Raw genomic sequence first — 25,442 nt, forward strand, 5'->3', positions numbered from 1 at the left:
GCTTTCTTTCTTTTGCTGAATGCTGCCTTCTTTCACTCATGACTGCTGTTCTGTGCCAGCTATAGTGGCTCTCAACACTCAGCTGAAGGGGACAAATAAGCAGGCCGGTAGCAGGGCCTGCGTGAGGGAAGATATCAGCGTCTTAAGGGCCTAACTGGTTCCTACTACTTCAGTTGACTGCCTGTTCTCCTCAAGTGGGCTCAGGGAAGCAGCAGGAAACAGGAAGCTCCCTGAGAAGCTGGCGTTAATCAGTCCAGCCTCCTGGGGGTGCTAGAGAGGTACATAAGAGGCTCCTCCTCCTCTCTCTCCCTGCAGCTCCCACTGCTTTCTGTTATTCCCTCTCACCATTTCGCCTGCCTGCCTGTTATGTCTCTTGTGCCCTCCTTCCTCCAGCACAGCACTGCACCATCTCTGTGCATCTAGAGCAGAGAGAATACATATGCACCAGCAACAGACACAATTTTCTATATTCTGGGTCCTAGTGGCGCCCCCCCACAGTCTGGCACCTGAGGCAGCCATCTAAGTTCACCTCATAGTAAGGCCAGCCTTGCCTCTATACAGTAACTTGCTTTGAATGAAGGAAAGCATCAGCTTAGCTGGGGAAGAGCCCAGTCCTTGTGGGTGTCTCATCATACCGGCATGAGTTGTACCACATCACCCTCTCCTAACAATGCTCCTGAAAAGATCCACAAAAGGCCCTTTAATATGTAGTAAGGCAGTGGCTCTCACCCTGATCTACAGCAAGACTCAATGTTATAACTGAAAAACATTCAGGATCCTCTCCCCGCCATCTAGACATACAAAAAGAAGACTATTCACAATCCCCAAGTTGAGAATGCATGCTAAAAGCAGAGCACAATTTCTCATTTGTTCCCTCTCTTTCTGCTAATCTTTAAGTCCCACTGCAAAACCTAAATCACTCTTGCACACACACACACAAAAATTACGAAAATCTTTGGGAAGAAACCCATAGCTGATCCAAAACCAGGTGAAAATATGCAGAGGCAGACCACAAAAGATCACAAAGCACAGGCAGTGCTAGAGACAAACACCTCTGGAAGAGGTCATATTGCTACCACCTACCCATCAAAACAACAACAACAACAAAACATCAAAAATTAAACTACTTAAATTACTGGTCTGGCACATACATTTGAGAGACTAGAACCAGAAATAGAGGAGATTATAAACTTACAGATGTTGTCCAAGCTACGGAAAAGATGGAAGAAAGGACCACCATGACTTGAGAAGGATTGAGTTGTCTAATCAGCTGAGTGGGAATCAGAAAAATCCAAAGAAAAATGCTCAAGGAGAAAACAGTGGACCTGAGAAAATAATAAAATAAAATGCAGTGAATTTTTTTAGGCATTCAAACATGCAAAATAGCATCCCTATAAAGCACTGAAAGGGCCCACCATGATGCTGGGACCACAAGAAACAGCATATTATGTGCAGTAATTAGAAAATTCCAAACCTTTGGGGAACAGGAAAAAGTGTTACATGTCTCTGGAGAGACTAGGGGTTGGGGTGGTGGGGAAAAAGCTGATAATGGATGTTTCATTATCAAGATTGCTTGGCCAATATTCAAAAAAGACATGCAGAATCCACACAGGTGAGACAGTGCTACATATTGGACATCAGTTTTATTTTAGGATAGTCTACTATTGTACAGGGTCATCTATCAAGTCAGAGCACAGCAGGAGCAGAGGAGATTCTGAGAAATTCCCCACAGACTACAAGCAACAATACTTCTAAATGTTAGAGAGACACGGGTGAAAGTAAGTTAGAGGACTTACCGGTATGCCGGAGTCCTGAGCAGGGGGCATGGCCTCAACTAGAAGAGGCGTGGCCTTAACCGGAAGATGCAGGGCCTTAAATCCCCAGGCCCTTTAAATCTTGATTTAAAGGGCCAGGGCTCCAGCTGCGGTAGTGGCAGCTGGGAGCCCGGGGCCTTTAAATCACTCCCGAGCTACCAGCTGCAGAGGCGGCTGGGAACCCTGGGGCTCAGGGGTGATTTAAAGGGCCCAGGGCTCCAGCTGTCGCTACCGCAAAGGAGCCCCGGGCCCTTTAAATCACTGAGGAGCCCTGGGGGCTCCCGGCTGCCACCGCTACCCCGGGGCTCTGGCAGAGCTTTAAAGGACCTGGGGCTCTGCTGTGGTAGCGGGTGCCGGAGCCCCGAGCCCTTTAAATCCCCACCTGAGCCCTGCTGGCCGAGCCCTGGGGTAGCGGCGGCCAGGCTCTGTCGGGGATTTAAAGGGCCCCGGGCTCCAGCCGCCACTACCCCAGGGCTTCAGCAGCAGGGCTCCGGCGGGGATTTAAAGGGCTGGGGCGGTAGCGGGGGCTGGAGCTCCGGGGCCCTTTAAATTCCCGCCAGAGCCCCGTCGCAGCTACCCCAGGGTTTCGGCAGCAGCGCTCAGGTGGAGATTCAACGGGCCGGGGCAATAGCAGCGGCTGGAGCTCCGGAGCCCTTTAAATCCTCGCTGCAGCCCGGCCGCCACTACCCCAGGGCTTTAAATTGCTGTCTGGGAAAGCTGGTCCCGGTATGGCGCACTGGCTCTTACTGGTACACCGTACCGGGGCGTACCAGCTTACTTTTACCTCTGGAGAAACACCAGGAGATTACACATACCTGTCTGGCATCCTCATGTGCTACAGTTACAAGTAACCTCTAACATTACTATCGGTAGAGGAAACAGGAGGGGTGGAAATCTCATTTGTTGACTTTGTGAATAGTCAATTTCAGTGTTTCCTAGAGCTGGGTGAAAATTTTCTGCTACATAGTTAATTCACCAAAAATGTGTTTTGGGTTAAATTCAGAAAATAGTTTTGGCTGACTCAAAACTGAAAACAACAATTTCACAAACATCAAAATGGTCTGGCTTGACATTTTCAAAATGTAATGTTTTGACCTTTTGTTTCAAAACAACGTTTTGTTTTGAAATTTAGATTTGTTTTTTTTTAAAGATTTAAAAAACACCCAAAACCTGACAAAACAAAAACCTAAAACAATAAAACTGTTTCAGGTCAAATGAAACATTTACTTCCATCTGAAACATATATTTTTTTCTTTTTATGTTTCAGTGAGAAAAATCAAAACATTTCCATTTTGGTTGGAAACAGATTTTTTTTTTTTTTTTGGTTCAGCCACCAAACCGAAAAAAATTGTTTTTTCATCAGCTCTACTATTTTCTGTCTCCTTGGCTCATTCCTTTTATTTGTGTGGGCCTTTCACAAAGAACTAGGGGGAAACACTTTGAAAAGTAGGAAATGTGATTTTACAACAATTTAGAGACAGGTGCATCATCTGAAACCACTTTTTTAATGGCTAGATAGATGATGCCCTTTTAAAGACATAAAATAGCAGATCAATTTAATTTTATGTAATATACAGGATATACTTACCAGCAATGGACTGACAAAAAGGAGGAAAACAGCTACTTACCTACAAAGAAAGCAAAAAGTTAAACGCATGTTGCATTTCATAGAATACAGGAGTGAATGTAGTTTATGGCATTTGATTACACAGATCTACTTTTAAATCACATGCAGCATGAAAAGTAACACATGCTCAGAATGGGATGCAAGGATGGAGCAACCCGGTACTTAACACAAGAAGAACATGATCAATTACAAGGCGCTGGGTTGGGTACCATGATGGAATGTACAGAGCCTTCACTGTCCCATGGGAGACCCTGATTGACATGATTTATGTTGCTCCTAAAAGAAGGGCCCTCCAAACCAAACAGTAGGATGGAGAGTTTGGGATTAAACTCAGCGGTGGGTTCAAGACTGGGTTTCTCAACTCCCATCTCAAACATATCCTTGAGCTGAGGGTAACTGAGCAAACCTTAGGTTTCTTACCTGCACTCGAGGTAATGAAGCTGAATATTGGTACATTTAGAGCCTTAAAGAGCCTGCCCAGAAAGCCAGGACACCGAGTCCTGGAGACACAAGAAGAGCACCCTGTTCAGACTATACGCTTTGGCATGTAAAGACTGATCAGCTACATGAAGCGGATGGCCAAAGAATTTTATTTTGGCTGTACCAAAAAAACTTGTAAATAAACCCTGAGACCCCAGAGAGGGTTTCTTTGCTTAATTTTGCTTTCTTAGCCTGTGGCTCCGGCCGAGTCTGAGTCTAGCTTGGCAGACCCTGGTCCTGCCTTGGGCAACTTTATTTTTCCATGTGTAATAATAGAGGCATGGCTGTGTTCTGACTCTCACAAAATCCCTCACAAAAAAGGCACAAAAGCTAGAACTTGGTAGTAGCGCAAAATAATTTAAATGATTTGCCCCTGCTGCTTTCTAATATATATAAGAACATAAGAATGGCCATAGTGGGTCAGACCAAAGGTCCATCCAGCCCAGTATCCTGTCTACCGACAGTGGCCAATGCCAGGTGTCCCAGAGGGAGTGAACCTAACAGATAATGATCTAGTGATCTCTCTCCTGCCATCCATCTCCATCCTCTGACAAACAGAGGCTAGGGACACCATTCCTTACCCATCCCGGCTAATAGCCATTAATGGACTTAACCTCCATGAATTTATCCAGTTCTCTTTTAAACCCTGTTATAGTCCTAGCCTTCACAACCTCCTCAGGCAAGGAGTTCCACAGGTTGACTGTGCGCTGAGTGAAGAACTACTTCCTTTTATTTGTTTTAAACTTGCTGCCCATTCATTTCATTTGGAGGCCCTAGTTCTTATATTATGAGAACAAGTAAATAACTTTTCCTTATTCACTTTCTCCACACCACTCATGATTTTATAGACCTCTATCATATCCCCCCTTAGTCTCCTCTTTTCCAAGCTGAAAAGTCCTAGCCTTTTTAATCTCTCCTCATATGGGACCCGTTCCAAACCCCTAATCATTTTAGTTGCCCTTTTCTGAACCTTTTCTAATGCCAGTATATTTTTTTTTGAGATGAGGGGACCACAGCTGTACACAGTATTCAAGATGTGGGCATGCCATGGATTTATATAAGGCCAATAAGATATTCTCAGTCTTATTCTCTATCCCTTTTTTAATGATTCCTAACATCCCATTTGCTTTTTTGACTGCCGCTGCACACTGCGAGGATGTCATCAGAGAACTATCCACGATGACTCCAAGATCTTTCTCCTGATTAGTTGTACCTAAATTAGCCCCCATCATATTGTATGTATAATTGGGGTTATTTTTTTCCAATGTGCATTACTTTACATTTATCCACATTAAATTTCATTTGCCATTTTGTTGCCCAGTCACTTAGTTTTGTGAGATCTTTTTGAAGTTCTTCACAGATTGCTTTGGTCTTAACTATCTTGAGCAGTTTAGTATCATCTGCAAACTTTGCCACCTTGCTGTTTACCCCTTTCTCCAGATCATTTAGGAATAGGTTGAATAGGATTGGTCCTAGGACTGACCCTTGGGGAACACCACTAGTTACCCCTCTCCATTCAGAAAATTTACCATTTATTCCTACCCTTTGTTCCCTGTCTTTTAACCAGTTCTCAGTCCATGAAAGGATCTTCCCTCTTATCCCATGACAACTTAATTTAAGTAAGTGCCTTTGGTGAGGGACCTTGTCAAAGGCTTTCTGGAAATCTAAGTACACTATGTCCACTGGATCCCCCTAGTCCACATGTTTGTTGACCCCCTCAAAGAACTCTAATAGATTAGTAAGACATGATCTCCCTTTACAGAAACAATGTTGACTTTTGCGCAACAATTTATGTTCTTCTACGTGTCTGATAATTTTATTCTTTACTATTGTTTCAACTAAATTGCCCGGTACTGACGTTAGACTTGCCGGTCTGTAATTACCAGGATCACCTCTAGAGCCCTTCTTAAATACTGACGTTACATTAGCTATCTTCCAGTCACTGGGTACAGTAGCTGATTTAAAGGACAGGTTACAAACCATAGTTAATAGTTCCCCAATTTCACATTTGAGTTCTTTCAGAACTCTTGGGTGAATGCCATATGCAGAGAATTTTGGTAATAAAACTTTAACAAAAAAGAGGATCATTTCCTGATCTTGAGTCTATATTGGAAACTTCACCTTTCAGACAGTTCCCAGGGCCACCTCCTCCAAAGCAGAAAACATCCAACATCAAAGACTAGAGAACAAACTAAAATACCTAGCAACTTCACTGAGCAGGTATATGAGAAAGGGAGGATTTTCACACCAAGAGACCTCACTTCTCATTGACAGGCTTCAAGAACAGCTTACTTTTAAGTGTCCAGAAACTGGGTCAAGCAGATTTTATCCTCAAAACACAAGGCATATTGTAAGGAGGGAGCAGGCATCTGTGTATTTAGTACTAGCCTCTCTAATAAAGAAATTTTAACTTTAGAGAGGTAGATACTAACGAATTACTTTACAGCACCCAAAAGTGTGCTCAAGGTTTCACAGTACAAACAAGACTTGATCCTTGCCTCAAGAGCTACAGACTGAGTTCAGACATGATGCAATGAAGGGGTACCAAAACATTAAGCAGGGGCCTGGGAGAGGAAGAACAAGAGTGACCAATACAGTTATGCGTGTGTGTGGTAAAAGCTAGGGCATGGCACACGAAAGCAAAAATAAATATTTTCTCATTAAAAATGAACGCCTTTGTTGACTCATTTCTTCCAGGCACTGTAGTAGAAATGGCTCTCAAACAGAAATTTGAAAGAGCAGAGGCCTTACAAAGCAGAACCCTGATCCTGCAAAGTCATATGCACATGCTTCCTGTTATGCACTGTGAGTAGCAGTCTCTGTCATCATGTAAAGTGAAGCACATGCATAAGTTCTTGCAGGACTGGGGCCCAGTTGAGAAAGAGGGTTGCAGATTGTGTAGAAAAATAGCCCAGAGTCAGTTGTGGGAAAAGCAAACAATTCGGGGCATCAGTGGTTCTCGGTGTTCTATCTTTTAAATGCATCACTATAAATAAAGCACAAGAATATTTTAGTCAAAACAAAGACAGTGTCTTGTCTTCCATATTATGGAAGGTAATTCTGAGAGAAGACAGCTATGTATTTTTCTCTTTATAAAACAAACATAATATGACGAAACCACACAGACATGGTGGCATTCAATTAACCATGTTTACTGAATATATAGGTTTCAGAGTAACAGCCGTGTTAGTCTGTATTCGCAAAAAGAAAAGGAGTACTTGTGGCACCTTAGAGACTAACCAATTTATTTGAGCATGAGCTTTCGTGAGCTACAGCTCACTTCATCGGATGCATACCGTGTAAACTGCAGCAGACTTTATATATACACAGAGAATATGAAACAATACCTCCTCCCACCCCACTGTCCTGCTGGTAATAGCTTATCTAAAGTGATCATCAGGTTGGGCCATTTCCAGCACAAATCCAGGTTTTCTCACCCTCCACCCCCCCCCCCCCCCCAAATTCATTCTCCTGCTGGTGATAGCCCATCCAAAGTGACAACTCTTTACACAATGTGCATGATAATCAAGTTGGGCCATTTCCTGCACAAATCCAGGTTCTCTCACCCCCTCACCCCCCTCCCAAAAACCACACACACAAACTCACTATCCTGCTGGTAATAGCTCATCCAAAGTGACCATTCTCCCTACAATGTTTCTACAAGCCATTACCCTCTGATCCCACTGAGAGTTACCAAAAGCAACTACAGCATTTGCTCAAGAAACTTCCTGAAAAAGCACAAGATCAAATCCGCACAGACACACCCGTGGAACCCCGACCTGGGATATTCTATCTACTACCCAAGATCCATAAACCTGGAAATCCTGGGCGCCCCATCATCTCAGGCATTGGCACCCTGACAGCAGGATTGTCTGGCTATGTAGACTCCCTCCTCAGGCCCTACGCTACCAGCACTCCCAGCTACCTTCGAGACACCACTGACTTCCTGAGGAAACTTCAATCCATCGGTGATCTTCCTGATAACACCATCCTGGCTACTATGGATGTAGAAGCCCTCTACACCAACATTCCACACAAAGATGGACTACAAGCCGTCAAGAACACTATCCCCGATAATGTCACGGCTAACCTGGTGGCTGAACTTTGTGACTTTGTCCTTACCCATAACTATTTCACATTTGGGGACAATGTATACCTTCAGATCAGCGGCACTGCTATGGGTACCCGCATGGCCCCACAGTATGCCAACATTTTTATGGCTGATTTAGAACAACGCTTCCTCAGCTCTCGTCCCCTAAAGCCCCTACTCTACTTGCGCTATATTGATGACATCTTCATCATCTGGACCCATGGAAAAGAAGCCCTTGAGGAATTCCACCATGATTTCAACAATTTCCATCCCACCATCAACCTCAGCCTGGTCCAGTCCACACAAGAGATCCACTTCCTGGACACTACAGTGCTAATAAACAATGGCCACATAAACACCACCCTATACCGGAAACCTACTGACCGCTATTCCTACCTGCATGCCTCCAGCTTTCACCCTGACCACACCACACGATCCATCGTCTACAGCCAAGCTCTGCGATACAACCGCATTTGCTCCAACCCCTCAGACAGAGACAAACACCTACAAGATCTCTGTCAAGCTTTCTTACAACTACAATACCCACCTGCAGAAGTAAAGAAACAGATTGATAGAGCCAGAAGAGTTCCCAGAAGTTACCTACTACAGGACAGGCCTAACAAAGAAAATAACAGAACGCCACTAGCCGTCACCTTCAGCCCCCAACTAAAACCCCTCCAACGCATTATTAAGGATCTACAACCTATCCTAAAGGATGACCCAACACTCTCACAAATCTTGGGAGACAGGCCAGTCCTTGCCTACAGACAGCCCCGCAACCTGAAGCAAATACTCACCAACAACCACATACCACACAACAGAACCACTAACCCAGGAACTTATCCTTGCAACAAAGCCCGTTGCCAATTGTGCCCACATATCTATTCAGGGGACACCATCACAGGGCCTAATAACATCAGCCACACTATCAGAGGCTCGTTCACCTGCACATCCACCAATGTGATATATGCCATCATGTGCCAGCAATGCCCCTCTGCCATGTACATTGGTCAAACTGGACAGTCTCTACATAAAAGAATAAATGGACACAAATCAGATGTCAAGAATTCTAACATTCATAAACCAGTCGGAGAACACTTCAATCTCTCTGGTCACACAATCACAGACATGAAGGTCGCTATCTTAAAACAAAAAAACTTCAAATCCAGACTCCAGCGAGAAACTGCTGAATTGGAATTCATTTGCAAATTGGATACTATTAATTTAGGCTTAAATAGAGACTGGGAGTGGCTAAGTCATTATGCAAGGTAGCCTATTTCCTCTTGTTTTCTCCTCCCCCCCCCCCCCCCCCAGATGTTCTGGTTTAACTTGGATTTAAACTTGGAGAGTGGTCAGTTTGGATGAGCTATTACCAGCAGGAGAGTGAGTTTGTGTGTGTATGGGGGTGGGGGGGATGTGAGAAAACCTGGATTTGTGCTGGAAATGGCCCACCTTAATTATCATGCACATTGTAGGGAGAATGGTCACTTTGGATGAGCTATTACCAGCAGGATAGTGAGTTTGTGTGTGTGGTTTTTGGGAGGGGGGTGAGGGGGTGAGAGAACCTGGATTTGTGCAGGAAATGGCCCAACTTGATTATCATGCACATTGTGTAAAGAGTTGTCACTTTGGATGGGCTATCACCAGCAGGAGAATGAATTTGGGGGGGGGGGGGGGGTGGAGGGTGAGAAAACCTGGATTTGTGCTGGAAATGGCCCAACCTGATGATCACTTTAGATAAGCTATTACCAGCAGGACAGTGGGGTGGGAGGAGGTATTGTTTCATATTCTCTGTGTATATATAAAGTCTGCTGCAGTTTACACGGTATGCATCCGATGAAGTGAGCTGTAGCTCACGAAAGCTCATGCTCAAATAAATTGGTTAGTCTCTAAGGTGCCACAAGTACTCCTTTTCTTTTTACTGAATATATAGGACACACAAGGACTTGTTACCTATACACAGGTGCAGTTGGATACTGGCAGTTGCTAAAACAGCGTGTTAGGATATAGATATTCAGGTCTGTCTGTAAAGGCCTATACTCTAAGAATTTAGGTGTATTCTTATTGCTTGGCTAGTTATAGAGGTATAAAAGAAAGAATCAAAATCACTGTCTGCCGGTGTAAGGGCCTTCTCTTACTGTGACAGTTTGTGGCCCTGTGCTTAGGCTCAGGCCTTTGGCTAAGCAGCAGAGGCAGCCATAAACTGGGAAGCAAACAGTCACATCCTCACATTCCAAACTAGTCACATTGAAATAAGGTGCTATTCGGCTGTTAGGAATACAATCCTGTCCTGATAGTTCCTATCACCTCCAGAGAAAGGGAAGTGCCTAGAAAATGTAAAAGGAAACTTAGTTTGATAGCATCCTGTCTGGCAAGAACTCACTTATCAATAGCTGGGATGTGGAATCCTCACTTCTGTATTGTCATTATAGTTCCCACTTTGCTATTGTTTGTCTGTATAATCTCTGTCTGGTTCTGTGATTGTTCCTGTCTGCTGTATAATTAATTTTGCTGGGTGTAAACTAATTAAGGTGGTGGGATATAATTGGTTACATAATCATGTTACAATATGTTAGGATTGGTTAGTTAAATTTCAGGAAAATGATTGGTTAAGGTATAGCTAAGCAGAACTCAAGTTTTACTATATAATCTGTAGTCAATGAGGAAGTGGGGGTGGGCATGTGTGGGGGGGGAGATGGGAACAGGGAATGGGGGTAAGAAAATTGGAATCATGTTTTGCTAAAGGGGGAAATGGGAACAGGGAATGGGAGTAAGGAAGTTGGAATCATGTTTGGCTAAGGGTAGGAATGGGAACAGGGACACAGGCGTAAGGCTCTGTGGTGTCAGAGCTGGGAAGGAGGATACTAAGGAAGGAAACTGGAATCATGCTTGCTGGAAGTTCACCCCAATAAACATCGAATTGTTTGCACCTTTGGACTTCGGGTATTGTTGCTCTCTGTTCATGTGAGAAGGACCAGGGAAGTAAGTGGGTGAAGGAATAAGCCCTCTAACACAGAGAACACACTGAGTGCCGCTAGAGAGGGATCCCAAACTATTTAAAGGGTACTACCCTACTGCTGCACACTATAGAGCCATAATCTCTTCCCCTCCCCCCCCTTAGGAAAAAGTAAAAATCAGACACCTAGAAATGTAGGGCTGGAAGGGACCTTGAGAAGTAATCAATTCCAGCCCCTTGCATTGAGGCAGGACCCAGTACACCAGAGGTGGGCAAACTATGGCCCACGGGACCATCCTGCCTGGCCTTGAGCTCCTGGCCAGGGAGGCTAAACCCCAGCCCCTCCACCGCTGTTCCCCCTCCCCTGCAGCCTCAGCTCACTGTGCTGCCCGCGCTCTGGCACGCCGCTCCTGCCGGGTAGCGCAGCGGTGTGGCTGTGAGCTCCTGCCACTCTGAGCAGCATGGTAAGGGGGCGGGGAGTTGTATAAAGGGCAGGGGGTCCTGGGGGCCAGTCAGGGGACAGGGAGCGGTTGGATGGGGCAGAGGTTTGGGGTGGGGGGAGAAATGGTCAGGGGATGGGGAACGGGGCAGGGGGGTTGGATAGGGGTGGGAGTCCCAGGGGGCCTGTCAGGGGTGTGGATATGGGTTGGGGGGGGCAATCAGGGGACAGGGAGCAGAGGGGGTTGGATAGGGGCTGGGGCCCTCAGGGGGCAGTTTGCGGCGTGGGGTCCTAGGAGGGGGCGGTCAGGGGACAAGGAGCAGGGGGGGTTGGATGGCTCAGGGGTTCTCAGAGCGGCAGTCAGGGGGTGGGAAGTGGGAGGGGGAGGATAGGGTGCGGGGGCCAGGCTGTTTGGGGAGGCACAGCCTTCCCTACCCGGCCCTCCATACAATTTCACACCCTGATGTGGTCCTCAGGCCAAAAAGTTTGCCCACCCCTGCAGTACACGTAGACTATCTTTGACAGGTGTTTGTCCAACCTGTTCTCCAAACTAAGAAAACATTGACAATCCTAATACAAAAATGTTAAAATTGCTTAGCCTTAAGAAAGCCTTAAGATGCAATAATGTTTCAGAAGCCAAGTTATAATGATTGTTTTGTGAAAGATAACTAGCATGAGCCTGATAAAAGGTCTGGGAGAATACTAAGTAGTAGAATATCGAATAGCTGAATAAACAACTGCAAAGATAGAGTACAAACTAATGTAAAAGGTACTTTTAAAAGATACTTGATTGTTTTCAGAAACACTGCAAAGCACAAAAGTTCATACTTCTCCTTTTTGGATAAACTAACCTTAGAACAAACTACATAGGAAAACCAACAATATCCTATTGGATTTAAATTACCTAAGCTTCAGTGAAGCTCGAGAGGAAACACTGAATGAAAATATTACCATAAAGGAGATTAAATCAGCACTACATTCTTTAAAAGCAGGAAAATCACTCAACCCTGTCGGCTTTACAACTGATTACTGCAAAACTTTCACTGATCAACTCAGCCTGACTCTTATTAGATAACATTTCACTACAGCTTAAAATCAGAAATAATCTCTGATGTGCAGCCCAAATAAAACTGGGAAAGGCTCCATATCTGTGTTCTTCAGAGAAGTCAATTTTGTTAGTCAGTTGTGGTGCAAAAGTAAGAGCCGAAAGTTTGGTCTAGGTTCTCTCTAGATTGATGGCTATAAACCAAATAGGCTTTATTACATACACAAAGCCTCTAGTGATGTAAGGAGATTATTTCATGTAATACATTATTCACATGATGACATACCATGCTGAAATTAAGTACTTGTGGCACTTAGAGACTAACCAATTTATCTGAGCATAAGCTGTAGCTCACGAAAGCTTATGCTCAAATAAATGGGTTAGTCTCTAAGGTGCCACAAGTCCTCCTTTTCTTTTTGCGAATACAGACTAACACGGCTGTTACTCTGAAACCTGTCATGCTGAAATTATCTCCATGGATGCCAAAAAAAGGTTTTTGACTGCTGTTATGGCCTGGGAACTAAGCTGAACAATACTATTAAATCAATGGTGTGGGGATTTCAAAATATATGAGTATGGTTTGCTATCCTCCGACTGAAAGAATCCCTTTGTGGCTGTGGAGGCAGGATCAGGATTTCCCCTTCAGATTCTGGCGGTGCAAATGCACCATTCCATGGAACAGAGGCACCTTCTATGGGGCAACTACAAAACTGCACCTCAAGTGGCTCACTACAGCAACCTGATACCCCCAAGGAATTATTTAAATGACTCTTTTGACTCTTAAGTTATAAATCCCTTTCCAGCAAACTGAAATACAATACACAGAATGATTTACACAGAGCTGAGGAAAAGCATTTCCCAGTCCCAAGAAATGAGCAAAAGTTACGCTTTTACTAGGTTCAGAAAAAACACAGGCTTTTCACCTGGTTTTGAGGAAGGCACTAACTTGCTGCACAGCCAACCAGAGGAGCACCTGATGTATTCAGCTGAATGGGGTTGCCAGATGTAGGGTACTTACGGTTGCCAACTTTGTAATATTTAAAAACCGGACACTTCAGCAGGAGTGCCAGAACCCCCTGCCCTGCCTCTTCCCCCTGAGGCTCCATCTCCACCCCACCCCTGCCCCCAAAGCCCACCCCCATTCATGCCTCTTCCCCTCTCTCCTCTTGACCCCAGGTCAGGAGGGACTTGCCTGCGGAGCCAGGGCTGGGAGCTGCAGCTGCCCGACTCAGGTAGGAGGCAGCCCTGGCTGAGCAGGGGCTGGTGCGGGTGATGGCCCAGCGCCTCCCCGGCACGCAGTAACCAGACTTTTGGTGTCTGCTCAATAGATCTGACTGGACACTGTCAGGTCCCCTTTTCAACCGGCACTTGCAGTCAGTATGCTAGAGCTCATTTGTCACCCACAAAAATCAGGATGTCTCCTTAAGTTTTTAATAGACACTGAAAGCTGACATCTTCAGTTGTTAACCTCACAGAAGTTGGCTTCCGGCTTTCCACACACACGAGTTAATGAAGTTAACACCGTCACTGCCTAACAATATGAAAAGAAAAGGATGCACTTCTACTTGCACTGCATTGCCTATTTAAAGAGATGCTTTCTCTGTGTGAGCACATGACCCTGAAAATCTCATGCAAAACTCCCATTGACTTCAATGGTTGTACTGACTAAGGTTCTGTAGATTTGGGTCTCTACTGAAAATCTCTGATTAAAAACTATCCCTTCTTTAAGCCTGTGTGGGACACTATAATCTGTACATTTAATGGAAGAATCTCTTGGGCAATAACTAGGAGCAGTACCTAAAAAAAAAAAAAAAAAAAAAGTTAAGGCTAAACAGTCCTATGGCCCAGTAGTATAAAGAAGCTCCAAGAAGATGTAGCTGGACAAATGAAGGAAGGGATCCCTGCACCTTGACCTCAATCTATGGACTATCAGTTGCAAAATCAGGACCTTAGATTGTAAACTCTTCCTGGCAGGAACATTGTCTTCATTCTTCCCTGTAAACCACTTAGCATTCTTTAAGCACTATGGCTCCCATTCAGGAAGGTAATCAAGCACAGGCCTAACTTTAAGTATGGTAGTAAACTGTGAATTCAGTGGGAATCCTCATTCAGAGCCTGATCCAAAGCCTACTGACATGAATAATCCACTTTTAATTGGGCATTGGATCAAGCTTCCATTGCGTTAAAGTCAGGTCTGTGATTAAGTATCTTATTTAACTGGGATCTATACAAACAAATATTAATGCTAACAGTACAGTAAACACAGTAAAGGTTTGTTTCCCACAACATTTAAAAACTCCTATTAACGCTAGAAATATTTTTTTAACTTTCCTACCCTAATGTCTGACTTCATCTGCACAGCTCTCAGTTTTCTTGCGATATTTACATTACAATACTAATTTTGATACTGTACTTCAATGATTGCCTCATCTGATCTGCTATATGAAATCTGGCATCCCTTCTCCCTATTCACAGTGTTCTCCTTCACTGAAAAATGCCATCAGTGTCAGGATGAAAGCACTTACATGAAAGCAGCAACATCTCTGATCTCATTGTTTTCACTTGATCTCCGTCTCCCTGCAACAGCTCCATGTTTGATTTTCCTGATTTCCTGTTCTCCAAACATCTACTAGCTTAATCAACATTAAAAGTTAGCGTTGCCAAACAAATAAGAAACTGCTGGGATTACTCCTACAATTAAAGAAGGAAATATTTGTGATAGCTATGTGGCAAATACTCCCCCCCCCCCTTTTTTTTTTTTTTTACTTCTAGGTCTACTACCCTGTTTTTAGAGTAGCAGCCGTGTTAGTCTGTATTCGCAAAAAGAAAAGGAGGACTTGTGGCACCTTAGAGACTAACCAATTTATTTGAGCACAAGCTTTCGTGAGCTACAGCTCACTTCATCGGATACATTCAGTGGAAAATACAGTAGGGGGATTTTATGTACACAGAAAACATGAAACAATGGGTGTTACCATTCACACTGTAAGGACAGTAATCACTTAAGTTGAGCTATTACCAGCAGGAGAGCGGGGTGGGGGGGGTTGGGGGGGGAAACCTTTTGTAGTGATAATCAAGGTGGGCCATTTCCAGCAGTTGACAAGAATGTCTGAGGAACAGTGGGAGGTGGGGGGCAGAATAAACAAGGGGAAATAGTTTTACTTTGTGTAATGACTGAGAGACTGGGAGTGGATGGGTCATTACACAAAGTAAAACTATTTCCCCTTGTTTATTCCGCCCCCACCCCCACACTGTTCCTCAGACTTTCTTGTCAACTGCTGGAAATGGCCCACCTTGATTATCACTACAAAAGGTCGGTGTTTTTTCGCCCCCCCCGCTCTCCTGCTGGTAATAGCTCAACTTACCTGATCACTCTCCTTACAGTGTATATGGTAAAACCCATTGTTTCATGTTCTCTGTGTATATAAATCTCCCCGCTGTATTTTCCACTGAATGCATCCGATGAAGTGAGCTGTAGCTCACAAAAGCTTATGCTCAAATAAATTTGTTAGTCTCTAAGGTGCCACAAGTCCTCCTTACCCTGTTTTCATCATGTTCTTGGATAATTTAATAGAGTTTCTCCATAAACTTGTTCAGAGTCTGAGCTCTGGCTGCCTCTTCATTTTTCTGCATTTCAATTTTCTAATTATATCAGGTTGCTCAATATTTCCCAAGCTTTGTCTTGCTGATTGATAATGTGGGTTGGAGTAAGTCACTCATCCCAGTGAGTAGTTTCAGCAATTTATGATTTAGTCTGGCTGGCAACGACTCCGAGCGTGCCCCTTTTCTAAAAAGTCAGATTTGCCAGTATTATCTTTGGCACTGTAGATCAATCAGCAGGCACCCCAGCACTCCCAGAGTGAAAAGTGCAAGAATATTGAGATTCACTGAACAGACGAGGCGAAATAGAGGAATAAATTCATCCAGCGTACAACTCCAGTAAATTCCTCAGGTACACCAACAATGAATTAGGTCCAGATATTTTAATTGAAAATATCCAGAAGCAGGTCTACGCTACAAATTTACATCAGCACAGCTGCACCAATTCAGCTACACTGCTGTAGCATGACTGGTGGAGATGCTCTAAGCCAAAAGAAGAGAGCTCTCCCATCGGCTAACACCACCACTTTGTGAGAGGTAGAAGCTCTCCCACTGACATAGCGCTGTCTACATGGGGAGGTTAAGGTCGGTATAACGACGTCACTCACGGGTGTGAATTTTTCACATCCCTAAGCGACGTACTCATACCGAAGCAAGCATGCTGTGTAGACACACTTTTGATACACTTTAGTCACAGGTTGTGCTTGGCCCCTCCCAATGCAAACTTAAGTCTATTTCTCAAATCTGTCAGACATCCTCTTTTGTGAACAGTCAGCTTCTGTTTCTCTTTTAGCAGCATATACCTCTTCTGTCAAACCATTATGCATGCCATCTCTTATTTTCTACCCTCCTGTTTTGTTTTATATATATATATGAAAATGTTCTTTTGCAACCTCTTCTTCCATCTATTCATTCTCCATTTCTCCCTTCCCTCTTCAAAAAAAAATTTGAAACATCACTCTAATATTTCTTTTCTTCTTTTATGATTGAAGTTTCATATGACATTCACTACCTTTGAATTATTTCTTCTGCTATTTCCATGTTCTTCTACATTGGCATTTTCTTTGTTGTTTCTAGTACATTTATTGCTACCTGGCAAACACAGAATAACCTTTTGGCATACATGAATACATGTTTACTCATCTTTTCATTTCACCCCATCCTCTTCTCCATTGCCATATCCCATTCATTTTCACAAACTATCTAACACAGTTTCAAAATTAACTACAAAAAACAGAGATGTCTACAACAATTGAGAGCTTCAAATCATGACTTATAAAATGCAAACACCAGAAGTGACTCTCTGACTAATCTCTCCACTCCTAGGAAGCCTTATCTTTTGTTCCTGCCATATTTTTAATCACGGTTTTGCACAAAATTCAATTTCATTCAGTTTACATAACAAGCATGACTTCTAAACATAAATCTACAGCAGATTTACAAATGCAAACTCAATGTTCATGTTCATGAATACAATTTAAATAATTTTGGAAGGGAGTATAACACAGCACCATAAGACTTACAACCTTACAGAACTCCATTTGATGTTCTAAGACAAATGGCTCAGCCTCAGATTGGTCCCTACAGACAATCTACCTGTCAAGAGCTCAATCCTGCAGAGAGAGTGAAACTGGAGACTCACTAGAAGCTACTTAGCTTGGTGTTGTGCTACTTACATTCCAGGAAGATGAGCAGTGGAGCACAACTGATCTGACTGTACTTTTGCTTGTAGCAGGTTTACAATTGTCCTGGACAATGGCATCACTACCATACTGTTAAGCAGGGTTTAATTCAACGGCAATCCTGGTCCTGAGAGGCGTCTACAAATCAGAGCTGCAAATGCTCAGCACCCTTCCCCCAGCCCCCGGATTAGATGGGAGGTGTGCCTCTCCCCTCTGCAACCTGCAGGATGGAAGCCTAAGACCCTTCCGCACAATTCCCCACATTTTAGCCTAATTGTGTGCCCTAGGAAGTGTGTGATAGGAAAGACACTGATTTACCTTGCATGCTCTGAGAAGCTGATAATGCCATATGAGAAAAGAGGGAGTTGTAAGTAAAGCAGTGCAGCCTTGTTATGGACTCAATAAACCCTCACAATGGCACAGGCAATGGCCAGTTTTCTGGCTCTACACCAGTAGGGGCTACTGTGCTGCAGGAGAAATTCACCACTGAGGGAGAACAGGTTTTATCTGTACAACCACCCTTCACTGGGGGTTCTGTCTGGAGAGGGTAACTTTAATGGATGTCCATGGGAGGCAGTGGAGGCTGTTGGGAGAATGCACTGAATCAGTCAATGCATCTCCCCAGGGTCATGCCTTTTCAGGGCTGGGCTGGGATCCTGTAGGTATCTTGTACCACCACAATTCTCTCTGGGTAGACTTTCCACAACTGGGAAACCTGCTCCGTAGGTTCTGAGGTTTGATGTAACCCACATCAGCTGAACTGATCCCTGCATTACTTTACCTGACCTATTTCTAGTCCACTAATTTAAGATTCATTTGCTCCTGGACATTGTAACTTTTAGGAATGTATATATTATTTTAAGTTTGAATTTTTGAAACCCACTATTCTAAATCACTATGCCAAAGGAAACATCTGCCCAAGACACCGCAAGCAAAGGGCAAAACATGGCATAGCCTTTGCCTTTTATGAATGAAACAATTGCAATTGACAGTGTTTTAATGCTGCATAGAACACTAGAGCACACAGGCACTTTAAAAATACATGCGCCCATTCATTTCTGGAACTCCAGGTTCTAGCCACCAATGGTAGAAAGTCCATTCAGAGGAAAGGGATTTGCATTGGCACAACTAAACTCGTGCTCCACCAGAGGAGGCCGAGAAGAAGCTGCTGCAACCTAAAAAGTGAGCAGAACCAGCCTAATTGTGACATGGACTCTATAGAGCCCTGGCCAAAGTTAAAGCTGCCCTCACCTTTGGTGGAAGCTCCAGGGATGGGCGGTGGAGAACTGAGAGTGAATGACTACTGTTGCACAGACTGCAATGGCCTGAGCCCATGGAGGTGAATGAATCTCCACAATGCCTTATTATACTAAACCATTTTATGGAAATGAAGGCTTATGTTAATTCATTAGTTAATGTGTGTACAGGGCTTTGAACATGTAAAGTGCTAAGTATCAGCATGAGCATCAGTATATTGTATCAGCTTCAATGCATTCAAGAGGATGGTAGCAAAAAGATAATGCACATTAATCAGAAGTGATACTGCCCCCTATAATGTTCAGCGTACTGGAACTTTGCATAAACTCTGAGCTCGAAAATCAGTCAGGAATGTACCTGACTCTCCAATATATCAGCGGATGCCATGACATTTTATAGTTTCCAAAAGGCCAAAACAAAACATGTGCCATTGTCACCACATTGGTGTGCTGAACATGGCAAACTGGCACATTTTGAAATTGTGCGGTCCACTGACTACATTGCAGTTTAAAAAAATGACTTTAGCCATATTCAATGTAATTACTTTGCGGAGCTATATTGTTGCTGTAATTTTAAACTTCTTTCTTAAATACAGTTTAGGGACCCAATCCTGCAAACCTTTACAGTTGTCGGGGCAGATTTAAGAATAAAGGCCCAGTGCTCAAGTAACTAGAGAGTGGGGCTCAATGATGGACCCTAATGAGTTATGAGACAGTCACATAGGAAATCAGGAGCTTGAACAAACAAAATTTGCTCTATTTCAGCATCCCATCTTCAACTTTATTTCTTTTTAACTGTCTGATTTTGGCAAGAGAATGAAGATAGACCATTTCCTAGAAACATTCTTTTAGGTTTTGTTTTCTTTTTGTAGTGTATGTGAAAACATCAACAATTTATTTGCCCTATCAATATAATGCTGGTTTGATTCCCTCTTAAGTAACAATAGTAGCTGAATTGTCCAGTAGAACAAATTTGAGAGTAGAAAACATGAGTTTTAATCTTGGCTCAGCCAGTGATTTGCTATGTAGACATGGGCAAGACATGTCAGCTCTCTGCCTCAGTGTCCCCATCTATACAGTGAGAATGGTAAAATGGTGAGCAGTTTTACTTGTACAGTATTTAGAATATGAAAAACACAGTATGTGTTATTATTGGACCAGGGCCCAATGTCCTTATTCTGTTGCTCCTGAGACCAAACTCTAGTTGACTTGTTTTTTATTAGTATTTTTTGGACAGTACTGGCAAGTATTTTTCTTTTACCACCTTTTACCTACCACTTTTCAGGTAGTTATTCCTCATTTTATACCAGTGGGGGAGCAGCATGTACAACATACACCATGGTGTATGGGTGACTGCTGAGTGGTGACCATAACCAGCCCTGGTGTGCCCCATGCTAGCTTTCTCGGGCAGAGGACAGTAGGAAGGAGTTGCTGCATGGCTGTGCTTTAGTCCAGCAGCCTCCTCTCAGCTGATTGCCCCATTATTTTTTCATTTTAAATAATATTGCATATTCATTCATAACTTGGGCTGTCTGCCCCACTTTTCCTCTCCCGTAGCCTAGAGGGATACTTCTGAGCCGAGAGGTCGAACCAAGATGCTGAGCGCAGAGGGGTGTTCTGTTCCAAGGAGAAACTGCTGTGCTGCACAGAGCAGCCACCCGGAGCAGCCGGCTTCAGCTTCAGCCATGGAAGAAGTGGCTCCGTCCTGCTTCCCGCCTGGGCCTGGCTGCCAGGGCAAGCAGCCGAATGTGCCCGGGGGGGAGAGGGGGGAGGCACAGCGGGAGGAGAACAAAGCACCCCACCCCCACATAGGTAATGTGGAATGGAGAGAGTGCAGTGGCCCCAGGCTGGATGCGGGAAGAGGGGAGGAGAAGTCTCTGGGCAGAAGAGACAAGTTGGGCAGTCCCTTGTCCTCCCCTTTAGATTGTCCCGCCCTCCCCCTCTACCAGTGTGGGGAGGCACGAGTCGTCTACGTGTGTGAGGGCTTACCGGTGCGGGCAGAGCGGCATGCTCTTCCTGATGGCATCCCCTGATTGATACATCTGGTGTTGTCTCCTACCGTGGGGGACAAACCACCCAAGAAAAGAACTCTCCGGTTTGTAACTGGACAAATAGCCTTCCTATCACGGGCCCTACATAGTGAGTGCCTTGTCTGAAGTCCCTAAATATTAGAGCTGGTCAAAAAAATTTCAGTGAAACAGTTTGTCATTAAAGAATGCCGTTCCACTGAAAAACAAAACATGTTGTGGGAATGTATCAATTTCAACAGAATTTTTCAACAAGAAAAAGTCAAAATGTTTGGTTAGTATCATTCTTCTTCATTTCAATTGGACTTTTATATTAAAATATTAATTTAAATATATTTTAACATATGATGTTTAATTTTAACGAAATATTTCAATACTAGCTAAACACAACATTTCAATGGTCCTGAATCAATATATTTCAGAATTTTCATTTTGTGGGAAATTTTTAATTTCAGCTTTTCATTCTGAACTGGAAGTTTTGGGGGTTTTTTAAATGTCAGAATTTCCGGTACCTAAGCAACTCTCCCAGATATTCAAATCTAGGTATTGTTGAGAACAATGATCTTAACAGGCACACTGGTAGTTTGGTAGAGAATCAGGCTCTCATCTAGCCAAGACCAAAACCACAAAGGGCTTCACAGACCAGAGTCAACACCTTGAATTGCACCCCGAAGCCATGTGTTACACATTTCTACAGCAGACAGTAATAGAGAAGCACTGGTCCCACCTTCGTTTTATAACTGTAGTCGCAGTTATCAAACTCCCTACGATATCTTACAAGGATTGATTTATTTTGCAACCTACAATCCAATGGCCTCTCTTTAAGGGCGAAATTTCACCTGTTCAGAGCTCTCTCCTGGAACTTTATCTATTAACTATTTACAAATATACACACATCACTCTTTCATGGAGCACTTCTCTAATCTTCGTATTGCGCAACCATGCAGGGATACAATGGGGAGTAAAGTCCCTACACCTATCTTCCTGTGTAGCCATGTAGACTTGTATGAACCTTGGGTCTGGAGTGCAGCAAAGAATTTGAAATACAGGTACTCCTCACAGCAAGCAGAGTCAGGGCAGACCCCAGCTCAATCTGAGCATGTGTTCGTGCACTCTCTCTCTCTCTCTCTCTCACACACACACACACACACACATGATGAGCTGGGGTGGGCAGTGAGTAGGAACAATCTGTATCCTTTCAAATTACTTCCTCCCCCATCCTGCAGCAAGAGAAGAGGAGGGAAGGAATTGTAACTCTGATACACAGTTTCTCCCTGTGGTTCCTCCTAGGGCAGCAGAACTACATGCTGTCCTTTACTCAGGGCTGGGCAAAAAGTCTCAATCTAATCTTAATTAATAGCAGAAACTTTACTCCAATTTTTCATGATTTCTTTGATAAAACTGCTAAGCTGGAGCACTTTTACTTGTTGTAGGGCAATCATTTCAATTCCAAAGGCTTTACAAATTTCACGTATAAGAACTACACTGCGAAGTGGAAAGACAAAACCTCCCCTTCTTCAAGGTTCCCCACCAAAAATCAACCTTTTACAATGACAGCCTATTAGAAAAATGAAATCATTGCCAATATTAACATTACACTTAGACCACAATATGAATTAATGAGCTTGCTTTCCACCTCCATCCCCACCAAATAAATGAGCCATGTTCCTAATAAAGTGTTTGAAAGGAAGGCTGAGAAATTTAATAATAAAATAATAATAAAAGGCTCTCTGAAATTAACTTCCTGGCAGTGCTTTTAAAAAAAGAAAATGTGATTACTTGGCCCTTTGCTTTTTCCCAAAGCAAATTTCAATCTTTTGAGGACAGCACTAATATAAAGCATATAATTTACAAACCTTTTATTCTGCAATTTGCCTGGTTCAAATAAGCAACTAAAATAGCAATTGCCAGTTGAGTATTTTAAAAGATTGCGGTTATAGAAGACAAACAGCATAATGCAAAAAAGAAAGTCTGTGTTGAAACTATCAAATATTAGCCTTCCAGTAAAGAGCAAAATGCAAAACATGCTAATTTACATAGGCAACAGAAGGGAGCATTAAGGAATGAAAACCCTAACGATAATTGCTGGAGTTTTATCAAACAAGTTTACTAATCTCAGCTCTTTTGCATTTACTGTTTTGAAGGAGACAAAGGGGGAAGAATGCCAGTGGGTTGTCTTAAACTACTCATTTTGCCAGCATCATACATGAGTATAATGTTGGTTAAATGAAGATAGTGGTTCATCAGTGCTGCTCCTTATCAAGGAGTCGTCATCAAAGTAGTCTTAACTACTTTAAAAATGGGGAAAAAATAAAAAGCAAAAATCCTACCAAACTAACAGAAAACAGCAGCAAGGCTGTTGTAATCTTTCCAGTTTTACCAAAGATGTGATATTTAATTTGGCTGCTTTTACACCTCACAGTCAAAGAATAATGGGTGAAATCCTGGCTCCATTAAAATCAATGGGAAGTTTGCTATTGATTTCAACAGCATCCTGATTTCACCCTTTGGCCTGGTGTACACTACTTGGTTAGTTTGTGCTGAGCCACCGACATGCCGCTTTTACAAAGAGCTGCAAGCCATCCTCAGTGGAGACCCCAGCACTACCCTCAGTAGCCCCGTGGATACTTTGAGGAGCCCGAGTCACAAGCCCCTGCAGTGAACAGTGAGGAGTAGGAGATGGATGAGGATGAGGAGGCAGCATATGGGAGACAGGTGATCAGGGGGACCCAGCTGCCAAGATGGCCTGCTTACGGCTTCATAAGCCATGGGAGTAAGGCACAGGCTGGGTCTCCCAGGATCAGTATTGGCATTTCAACGTTCCCAATGGTAATTCACCAGTCGGGAAAGAAAGTCCCTGCTTGCAGCTTTCTGAACAGTCCTGTATCCTTAAAGATGCACCTGTCATGCACCCTCTCTGACCAGCCCACTTTGCTGTTGAAGTGTTCCTGGTGATTCACCGGCGCTTGCATAACCAAAAATAGCCCTTTCTGTTGATGTACTCTGTGGCAAGGTGGGCTGGTGCCAAAATAGGGACATGCGGGCCATTCTATTTCCCCACCGAAGCTGCTGCAAAGCCACCTACCATGTTCTGCACGTTGCCCAGTCACAGTCCTGCGTAGCACGAGGTAATGAATTGTCCTGAACATTTGTCTGACAATGGCCTCTCACTCCAAATTGATTCCCAACTGATTGGTAGCAATCTGGAGTTGCAAATTTCCACAGTGCAATTGCCACTTGCTTCTCAACTGTCAGTGTAGCTCTCGTTTTGGTGTCCCTGTGCCAGAGGGCCGGGGCGAGTTCGGCACACAGATTTAGCAATGTGACCTTGTGCGTCTGAAAGTTCTGCAGCTACTACTCATCAACCTACACCTGCATTACGTTGCGATCCCACCAGTCAGTGCTTGTTTCTCGGGCCCAGAACCGGCGCTCAACCATGTCCAGCTGCTCCGTGAATGCCACCAACCTTGAATTGTTTTTTTCCATGTCACAGCAATCTAGCCTCCAAGGAATCGTCGTGCTCTTCGCAGCTCCTCTTGTGGCTCTGCAAATACTGCAGGATCAGGTGACTCATGCTCACAACACTCATGACAGCAGTGCAAAGCTGTGCAGGATCCAAGCTTCTGTCGGAGATGGCGGACAGCGAGGAGGGACGTGCAAGTTTGTGTGGGTTTTGAAAAGAAGGTGCAAAATATTATAGGATACAGATGAAATTATGGGATGGAGAGCACAGCATTATGGGAAGTTGACCCCATGCTCCCAGTCACCCCTGCATGACTTGTTTTGGCCCCATCAGGGATTGCAAAAACTTCCCCAAAAGACCCTGCACTGGATGGTGGAATACCTACAGTGTGCACTTTCTGCATCGATAGAAGCCCTCCTGGTGGGGGCATGCATCGCAGACACAAGAAGCCAAGCATGCATGCACACAAGCAATGTACTAACTGCGGTAGTTGTATGCTGACGTAACTTAGGTCAACATAACTTTGCAGTGTAGACATGGCCTATATCTCTATACATTTTTGTGGAATCATTCCAAGAGTTGTGAGATAGAATGTGATAAACTTACTCATATTTAGCAGTACTTTAGGGCTTGACCCTGCAATGTGCTGAGCACTCAGGCCCTAATCCAACAAAGCACTTAACCATGTGTTTACCTTTAAGAATATGAGTAGTCTCATGGGACTACTCATTTGCTCAAAATTAAGCACATAGCACTTTGCTGGATCAAGGCCAAAGGGCGAGACCCACTGCAGAACTGAGACCTTACTCTCAGCCAAGTAGTCCCACTGACTACTTGGGACTATGTATGGAGTAAGATATAGATCTTTATAACAAAGGGTATCATGATCTATCCCTATATAATTAATATGGCTATGTCAAATGGTCAATTCCATCAGTGTGTTGGTATGTGTGTGTATTTCTA

General features: G+C 43.8%; 1 protein-coding gene across 3 annotated transcripts in view; it reads right to left on the minus strand.

Moving 5' to 3' along the window:
- SMYD3 (SET and MYND domain containing 3) overlaps positions 1-25,442 on the minus strand; it is a 663,495-nt gene that overhangs the window by 284,513 nt on the left and 353,540 nt on the right. Inside the window, exon 1 of one of the 3 annotated variants that reach the window (XM_075126980.1) lies at positions 1,196-1,287. The exons of the other annotated variants lie outside the window; for them this stretch is intronic. Coding sequence (XP_074983081.1) covers positions 1,196-1,240 — 45 coding nt within the window. The 5' untranslated portion in view covers positions 1,241-1,287. Of the gene's footprint in view, positions 1-1,195; positions 1,288-25,442 lie in introns of those variants that run through there. 3 annotated transcript variants of the gene reach the window in all.

Source organism: Caretta caretta, chromosome 3, assembly GCF_965140235.1.
Source record: "Caretta caretta isolate rCarCar2 chromosome 3, rCarCar1.hap1, whole genome shotgun sequence".
NCBI classification, from domain to species: domain Eukaryota; kingdom Metazoa; phylum Chordata; order Testudines; family Cheloniidae; genus Caretta; species Caretta caretta.